Source organism: Gobio gobio, assembly GCF_949357685.1.
Source record: "Gobio gobio genome assembly, chromosome: 11".
Taxonomy (NCBI): Eukaryota; Metazoa; Chordata; class Actinopteri; order Cypriniformes; family Gobionidae; genus Gobio; species Gobio gobio.
The window spans coordinates 55,917,676-55,927,675 of NC_137104.1; the positions used below are offsets into that span (position 1 = coordinate 55,917,676).

Consider the following 10,000-nt stretch of genomic DNA (forward strand, 5'->3'; position numbering starts at 1 on the left):
GCAGCTCATTATGCAGCTCATTATGCAGCTCATTATGCAGCTCATTATGCGGGCTATTATGTAATTTGGTCCTCTCCAGGTTATCTCATCATTATTCATTAGATATCACACCTCCTCGCATACAGCCTTTGTGAAGAAAAACTGTCTTACGAATTTTAAATCAGTGTATTGTTTTATGTGAATGAGTAGGCTCAAAGATCCTCACAACAGTTTAAAGCAAAAAGTCAATGAAAATACACCATGGAGTCAAAAGTCTTGTGAACACATATCTATTGTGTGTTTTGAGGCCTTAATTTTAAAACAATTGTTTTTGTTTTTTCAAAAAATCATGTATAAACATTTTTCTCTCAAAAATACTAGCATGTACATAAATGTTGCTCACATATTATGGTGGCCCAGTTTGTGCTGAATACAGTGTAATTACACTTTTGCATTAAAGGGGGGGTGAAATGCTGTTTCATGCATACTGATCTTTTGGTACTGTTAAAGACTTGGATTCCCATGCTAAACATGGACACCGTTTCATAAGCTAAGGTGGACATTTAATGAGAGTATTTCTTTGCCAAAATTAGTACTTCCTGTTAGTCATAAGTTTCGGAAAGTTTTTTTCGATCATGGGTCCGCTTGACGTCAACAGGGCGGAATTTCCTTATATGGGCCGTACGGACAATTCTACCGGAAGAGCGCGCGCGAGAGAGAGAGAGAGCGTGAAAGCAATAGGCTACGCCCATCAGAGCGCTGGCTCGTACAGATGGAATTTGCTTTTCCGGATCAACAACTGAGTTGCGCAAATATTTATGTCTGTTCCCTGCATTTCGGTGCCGATTGTTTTATAAACAAGGCCCAGTTCGACGCCGGATTTTCAGATCGCCTAATACTGAAGGATGGAGCGGTCCCAACGATAAAGGTCCCAACGTTGGAACCGCAGGTTTGACTGCTTCAAATGTCTGTTTTTGCCTATGCCCATCAAGTAGCACAAACATGATCACGTATTGATCAATGGAGCATGCAATGTATAGTGTGTGTACATTTGTTTAGCTGGCCACTATATGTGTATGTTTGTGTATTGTAAAAGCACTCCAAACAACAATACACAAAGAATGGGGAAATATGTTGAACTAAATAAGCGCGCTTCTTCATTCAAATGCGCTACTATTCCATGTCTTTCTATGTAAACACTAGCCTGACGCGCAAAACCAGTCCGCTTACTACAAATCATGTCTACACAAACCACGCGTAAACACACACACACATACACACACACACACACACACACACACACACACACACACACACACACACACACACACACACACACACACACACACACACACACACACACACACACACACACACACACACACACACACACACACATTGTAACACTCGCGCTTGACATGGTGTTCTAAATAACACAAGCCGCTAAACATATTATATAGTTAGTGTAACTTATACCACATAGAGACGTCCTGCTCTAGTCGTTTTTGCTGCTGCTCCTGTTCAACTTCAGCCTCTGGGTCTGATTCCGGATCATAGATGTATGGCTGTATCTGATTAAAAGCCATTTTTTATGTTGAATAAAGTTTTTCCCTGCTTTTAGGGATGACGCAGCTTTCAGACGCACTCAACACAGTAACAGCGGCGCGCGCTCGACATTCTTTAGCTCCGCCCACACGATACGCCCCCAGCCGCACGGCTTTTTCCGGAAAGACTCGGAACAGCGCATCTTTTCTTTTATCTTTCTCATCCTCAAATAGAGGCAAATTTGACAAGCTTTAATAAATGATCTGAGGGTGTTTTGAGCTGAAACTTCACACACACTCACACACACACACACACTCACACACACACACACACACACACACACACACACACACACACACACACACACACACACACACACACACACACACACACACACACACACACACACACACACACACACACACACACACACACACTTTACATCTGGTGAAAAGGGGCGTAACGTGCCCTTTAAAGCCACACTGTGTGATATTTCCTCCATCTAGTGGTGAACTTGTATATGACCATCCAGTGAATATTAGTTTCTGTTCCTCTCAATTCCGATTTTGTTTTATCTCTACGGTGGCTGATTTAGTCCAAGATTAACATGGCTTCCAGTTCGACCTCGTCCACATTCGTCACGGAGCCATCGAGTGTTAAAACGCCAAAGGCCAAGCTTGAATTTACGGGAATGTCCCTCTTTGGCTAATGTACTTTCAAGATGGAGGATCAACATGGCGACCCGCATTCAAACCCTCACCCGTATGTGTTTACAATGGCATATTATAAACTCACGAGAATACTTTATTACTTGAAAGAAGTAAATATACTTTAATGAGCACATATATTTTTGAAAGAACTAAGTGTTTTTAGCTTTTTTTAAGGCCTGATATACTTCAAGCGTAAAGCAAGAGTTTTCTCCTTTCTGTTGTTTGTTCGTTTCTGGTCTTATTCATCTAAATGTGGGCGGAGTCAGGATGCAGATGTGGACACATGACTTACGTCCATGAACCTGCGGTTGTGGTCCAGCTGCTTCTCCAGGGCCTGGATCTGCTGGTGCAGGTCGTCCTCCTCGACCCGCCGGGCCTCCTGCAGCTCCAGCCCTCGGCTCACCTGCTCCTCCAGCTCCACCTCCAGCAGCTTCACCCGCAGCAGCAGCTCTCCGCTCTCCTTCTGCGCCTGCCGCTGCACCTCCACCTTCTCCGCCATCAGCTTCTCCGTCTCCTCCAGCAGGTCTGGGAACAGCCGGACAGGTGTTAGGACAGCGGAGGACAGGAGCGCTCGAGGATGGCCATAATGGAGCCGCTTCAGAGAGTCTAGTCTCAAATCTCATCAATCAGATCATATTTACCACAAAATCAAAAGAAACAAACTAATTCAATATTAGATCTAACATTTTAAAGAAGAAAATTAGAAAATGCAACTAACTGAAATAAGTAAGTTTAAATTGGAGTAGTAAAATTACTCAACAAAATCAACAATAACAATTTTTTTTTAATAAAAACTACTTCATAATATTAATAAATATCACAATGGTATAACACTGATTAACTGAAGAACTGAAGAAAATTGATTTTTATGGGAAAATGTGTTTAAATGCAGTGTAATTACTGACAAAAACTAAAACTATTAAAAATTATTTAATAAAAATTATTAGAAATGTTGCCTTTGCAACTAAAATAATTAAGTTGAAGTATCAAAATGATTAAATTTAAGAAATACATTTTAAAAAAATACTTAGTAATTGAAATTTTAACTAAAATTAAAACTAAAACTAAACTTCAGAATATTAATAAATACCATGATGGTATAAAAAAAACACTAAAATAACACTAACTGCCATGAAAATAGCGAAAATATTGTTTTTTAAATAAAACAAAAAGAGGAAAATAGATTTTTATTGAATTTAAAAAAAAAATGTCTTAAATGCTGTGTTATTATTGCTGACTAAAAATCTTACTTTAAGCAAGTTCTGCCTTTGCAACTAACTCAAATAATTATTACATTTAAGAAAGATATATATATATATATATATATATATATATATATATATATATATATATATATATATATATATATATATATATATATATATATATATATATATATATAAATATAAATAAATAAAAGAACAACTAAATCATAAAAGTTTTAACTAAAAATGTATATTCTGAAGTAGCTTTAATTTCTGTTTTTTAAAACTGAAGATACAAAATTAAAGCTTCTTCATAATATTAATAAACATACTAAAATAAACACTGCTTAATTTCCATAAACAACAACAACAAAACAATTCGAATAATTTAAAAAAATAGATTTTTATGGAAATACTATTTTAGGGAAAATGCAGTGTCGTTATTGCGGACTAAAACTAAAAATATAAAAAATTAAATATTAGAAGAAAATCTTACTTAAAAAAACCTCAAAATTATTAAGCACTAAAATTACTTAAACTGAGAAAAACTGTGTGTATATAAAGGTATATTTAGTTTAGAAGCACATAACAAAATTACTAAAACGTAAACTAACATTAAAATTAAAACTGAACATACAAATTTAAAGCTACTTCAAAATATAAATAAATACCATTATGGTATAAAAATAATACCACCATAACCCTGTTTAATCGCCATGAAAATAATAATACTAAAATTTTTTTTTTTATTAAAACCAAACAAACAGGCTTAATTTTCTTGATGAAAAATATAATTCTGTATTTTGTTTATTACATTTTAGAAAGAAATGGAATATATATAAAAGAAAAATTGAATTACTAAAATTTAAACTAAAAATGTATATTCTGACGTAGTTTTAATTTTGTATCTTCTGTTTTTGTTTTAAAATTAAAGCTACTTCAGAATATTAATAAATATACAAAAATAACACCACCTAATTTCCATAAACAACAACAAAACAATTAGAATAATTGAATTAAAAATTAAAAATAATTAAAAAATATATATTTTTATGGAAATAATATTTTAGGGAAACGCTGTGTTGTTATTGCAGACTAAAACTAAAAATATTAAACATTAATTATAAGAATTATAACTAAATTAGAAGAAAATCTTACTTAAAAAAACTTAATAATAAAACAATTAAGCACTAAAATGACAAAAACTAAGAAAAAAAGTGATAGTTTAGTACAGTTAGTTTAGAAGCACATAACAAAATGTGAAAACTGAACATACAAAATTAAAGCTACTTTTATTAATAAATACCATGATGGTATAAAAATAATCCCACCATAACCCTGTTTAATTGCCATGGAAATAATAATAAAAAATTACAATTTAATTAAAACCAAACAAACAGGCCTAATTTTCGTGCTGAAAAATCTAATTCTGTATTTTGTTCTTTTGATTTTGTCATGAAATATGAAGATGACATGTTTGATTAGTGAATGTTCTCTGCAGTTCTCCACTTTTGCATCCTACAGCGTTTGACACATTTCCCACAATCGTTCCCATTCCTGTATGATCCATGATCACATGACCACCGAATGAACCCAGTGCAGGAGAGGATGGGGATAAGAGTGCAAATGCAAAAAAGAAAGGAAAAGAAAAAGGAAAAGTGTCCCTTATTGAACAGCCATCAATCACAGACAGACACAGTTTATTTAAAATCAATAGCGTAATTGAGACTCAGGCAGTCCTCTTGGTTTACCGCTGGCTCTTACTGTATGAGGACAGTGTCTTTATTAAACTATAAGGGGAATATGTAAGTTTCATAACTTTAGGCTATATTTCACTACAATCCTGTACTAGAGCGCCGCTTTTGAACGTCTGACTGAATCGCTTGCTTGTGTTTATCTCCTATTGTCGTTTATAATGGCTATTGTTGTTCATTTAAATGTTATTGTTCAATCAATATTATTTTATATCAATAAAATGCCATATTTGGTTTTGAGAAAGGGTCCGTCAGTGATTGTGATATGACTTCAGTGACTTCTTCATTACACCACTAGATGGCGGCAGAGATGTGAAATACTATTCCAGGGGTGTCCAAAGAAAGGTTAATATCTCATTTTATTTCATTTGTAATGTAGACATGTATTAAATGAGTAATAAAGGCCAAATTGCAGACTATTTTTGTCATAGACTTGCAGTTTTGTGCATTTGTATTTATATGTTTATAGACTAAATACCATAAAGCCATTCTAGATATAGAATGTTTTTATTTTTTTACTTTTTGCCTTGTGTGCACTGCAAAAAATGCTGTCATTTAGTATCTTTGTCTTGTTTCTAGTAGAAATATATCTAAACATTCTTAAATCAAGATGCATTTACGAGATAAGTTAAATGACATTAGATATTTTTTCTTGTTTTCTGTGAGTTTTTGCTTAAAACAAGCTAATATATCTGCCAATGGGCTGAGAAAAATAATGTTTGGAATCTTATTTATTGTGTCCCTAACAGAAGCAAGCTTAGTTTTCTAATCCATTGGCAGATCATTTCGTTTGTTTCAAGCAAAAACTCAATTCATTTTTATTTTTCCCCTAGGAATCGAGTAAAATATGTAATTTTCCTTAGTAAACGCATCTTGATTTAAGAATTTTTAGATATTTGGACTGGAAAAAAGACAGAAATACCAAGTCAGAAAAGTATTTTTTGTAGTGTGGTTTTACCTGTGCTGATCTAAATAGAGCACTTATTACATTTAAATAAGAATAGAGTTCTAACTCGGTAATAATATTTAAATTTCACCCATTAAAACTTTTTGGTTAATGAAAGTTTTACAGATATTGTTAAATATCTATAAATGTCCTGTGTCATATCTCAAGCTACTCTACTGTCAGCTCAAGCTTTTGTCAAATCTGTCATGTTTCCAAGAAACAAAACATGTCATATATTTATATTTATATATATTAGGGCTGTCAAAAGATTAATCGCGATTAATCGCATCCAAAATAAAAGTGTGTTTACATAATATATGTGTGTGTACTCTGTTAATTATTATTTATATATAAATACACACACAAGCATGTATATATTTAAGGAAAAAATATTATTTTTATATATAAAACATTTATATTTATATATATTAGGGCTGTCAAAAGATTAATCGCGATTAATCACATCCAAAATAAAAGTTTGTGTTTACATAATATATGTGTGTGTACTCTGTTAATTATTATTTATATATAAATACACACACAAGCATGTATATATTTAAGAAAAAAATATTATTTTTATATATAAAACATTTATATTTATATATATTAGGGCTGTCAAAAGATTAATCGCGATTAATCGCATCCAAAATAAAAGTTTGTGTTTACATAATATATGTGTGTGTACTCTGTTAATTATTATTTATTTATAAACACACACACAAGCATGTATATATTTAAGAAAAAAATATTATTTTTATATATAAAACATTTATATTTATATATATATTATAGATTATATAAATGTATATACAGTATATACATGCAAATATTTCTTAAATATATACATGAATGTGTATGTATTTATATATAAATAATAATTAACAGAGTACACACACATATATTATGTAAACACAAACTTTTATTTTGGATGCGATTAATCGCGATTAATCTTTTGACAGCCCTAATATATATATATATATATATATATATATATATGTATAAAATAGAAAAGGGACCGGCCCCAGGGTATGTCCACAATATCGAATCTGGCCCCTTTAAAAAAAAGTTTGGACACCCTTGTACTATTCCACACACAGTCCTGTAGCAGTGGAGACGGCTGTCCAATCAGGAGCTCAATCACACCGGCTAGCCCCAGCTAACTCATGCTAGCGTGTGTCCAGCAGACAGATCATGTGATGGTGAGTGAGTTACAGCCATCGAGGCAGCGGTTAGTCCATCAGCCGAAAGCAAGCAAAGCTCTGGTGAACCAATCAGAGACGGTTAGACACGGCGTGCCGGCCATACAGCTCGTGAACACACACACTCACACACACACACACACACACACTCACACACACCTGCTTCAGGTGCTGCGTCAAGAGCAGCCTCAACTAGTCCTGAGGAAAGAGAGAGTGAAAACAACACATTCATCATGCAAATACAGGAGGAAAGAGGGCAAGACGTGGCAGCATCTGTGCGCTGTTAAAGCATCTCCATTTGGCACTTCCTGTTCCTGTGAACTCACGTCTGAAGGCCCGTTCACACACACACACACGTGAACCTCACACCTGAAATTCATCACTTCTTGTCGGCACAGTCTGAAGATGATACGATTCGATTATTGTGAAAATCTGACAAACGGTCTAGGAGGAGTTCGAAAAAGAAGGTTTTTTTTAAAGAAAAACTAAATGGTGGACAGGAAGTTTGGCCAAATATGGCAAACTTGATATCTATGTTCTCAGCACGACCCAATTTTGGAAATTTCATTATAACGTTTGACCATAAGGTGGCGCTGCCCCAAACCTTTTTGAGTAGCTTCAGGGCATGACGCTGAAGACACATACCGAGTTCCGCGACGGTATGCCAATGCGTTCGTAAAATATAGCATTTATAGACAAAATTCAAAATGGCCGACAATGATATACATAATAAAGGCTAGATGTCTCGTCCGCTCTGCTGGCCAATGGAGGTTGACGTCTGCACCTGGCGGCCATCTTGTCACAGTCAGCTCACTCACTCGTAACATTGAGTTTCAATGGGGCATGTACTAATTGCTCAATTTTCAACCGATTTTAAAACCATTTGGTTTGTTATAAACGTCAGAGATGTAGTTATGACACTGCATACTTATGAAAAATTATTCATAATTTGTTCAAGCGTCCAGAATTATAGCCACGTTAGTAACGTTTGTAAGAAACCAAACCATTTGTAAATCCGTCATGATTTCAGTGAGATAAGAGTATTTGTGTTCAGATCACTCGCCTTACATCAGGTACAAGATGGCCACCAGAAAGCTGGCCTGTGACAAGATGGCCGCCAGAAAGCTGGCCTGTGACAAGATGGCCGCCAGGGATGATGTTAGAGACATCTAGCCTTTATATGATATATATATATTCATAATGGCTGATATGGAAAAATTGGGTATCGGATGACTCGGCGTGATGCCCCGAATCTAAAGAGAGCAGTTTAGTTTTTTTTGTGTCTCCGGATCACTAGGTGGCGCTGCGCCGAAACACTGCAGGTCGTGGTTGGCATAACACACACCAAGTTTGGTCAGAATACGATAAAGCGTTCATTGTGGCGGGCACGTCGACGAATTCGTTAGCGCGTTATTCGAGAGCGGTTTGACCAATCATAACTTTTTATTTTGTTCTTTTGGTTTTGGCGTGACATACGAGCGGTCGCTGCTAGCATAGCTTTAGCATCTTGTGGTGATGAAAGCTCGCGTTCGGTGTGAACAGGCCTTGAGAACACACACTGATAATAAACCTGTGAAGAAATGAATCATGGGTCTGATTGAGCCATCAGTGTTTATCGGAGCTCTAGACCAATCAGATGGCCGAGTGTAAGAGACATACGCAGCTCTCTTGGCCCCGCCCCCTCCCTCATGGCGTCCTGTTGGCGGATCAGCAGCTGCCGCTCGTCCTGGATGTGTTGGCGCTCCTGCTCCAGCTCGGACAGACGGCTGGACGTCAGGCTCAGCTCCTGCTCCAGATGCTGCTGGAGTTCTGCTCGCTCGCGGACCTGCTGCTCCAGCGCCAGACGCTCGCCGGTGTATCCGTCAATCACACCTGACACACACACACACACACACACACACACACACACACACACACACAACTACTGTCATGATGCGCTTACTGTATTTAAGGCTCGACAGCATCCATGCTATTTCAGAAACACACACACACTCTCGCACACACACACTGTCGCGCACACACACTGTTGCACACACACGCACACACATACTGTCGCACACACACACACACACACTGTCGCACACACTCTTGCACACACACACACAGAGTCGCACACACACGCACACTGTCGCACACATACTGTCGCACACACACGCACACTGTCGCACACATACTGTCGCACACACACGCACACTGTCGCACACATACTGTCGCACACACACGCACACTCTCGCACACACACTCTCGCACACATACACTGTTGCACACACTCTCGCACACACCAGAGGTGGACAGTAACTAAGTACATTTACTTGAGGGCTGTACTTAAGTACACTTTGTGAATTTCTGTACTTTCCTTGAGTAGTATTTTTTCTGGAAACTTATGACTTTTACTCCATTACATTTCTATAAAGGCCCTCGAAGTAGAAAGTCGTAGCAGCTTTGAAATAATTTTGAATGAATGAATTTTTTTTTTTTTTTTTTTTGCAGACAGCCTATCAGTAATCACTCTTGTAGTCAATTGATGGTAAAATAGAAGGCGGCAGTTCCCAGACGCAGAACCATGGTCTTACTGAAAAGATAAAGTTCAGAAGAGCAGACGTGGAGAAGTGTGAAAGTGCACAGAAAGCTGCCTCTCAGACGCCAGAACACAAGTGCTGAA

The 10,000-nt window shown here is 36.4% G+C and overlaps 1 protein-coding gene across 5 annotated transcripts in view; it reads right to left on the minus strand.

Annotated features, from left to right (window-relative positions):
- Positions 1 to 10,000, minus strand: part of akap9 (A kinase (PRKA) anchor protein 9) — a 205,683-nt gene that overhangs the window by 74,988 nt on the left and 120,695 nt on the right. For 4 of the 5 annotated variants that reach the window (XM_079828322.1, XM_079828323.1, XM_079828320.1 and 1 more), the window contains 3 exons: positions 8,998 to 9,210; positions 7,498 to 7,536; positions 2,527 to 2,759 (listed from right to left, as the gene is read on the minus strand). In XM_079828322.1, the coding sequence (XP_079684448.1) occupies positions 2,527 to 2,759; positions 7,498 to 7,536; positions 8,998 to 9,210 (485 nt within the window). The remainder of the gene's footprint in view (positions 1 to 2,526; positions 2,760 to 7,497; positions 7,537 to 8,997; positions 9,211 to 10,000) is intronic. The other variant, XM_079828321.1, reaches the window with a different exon arrangement.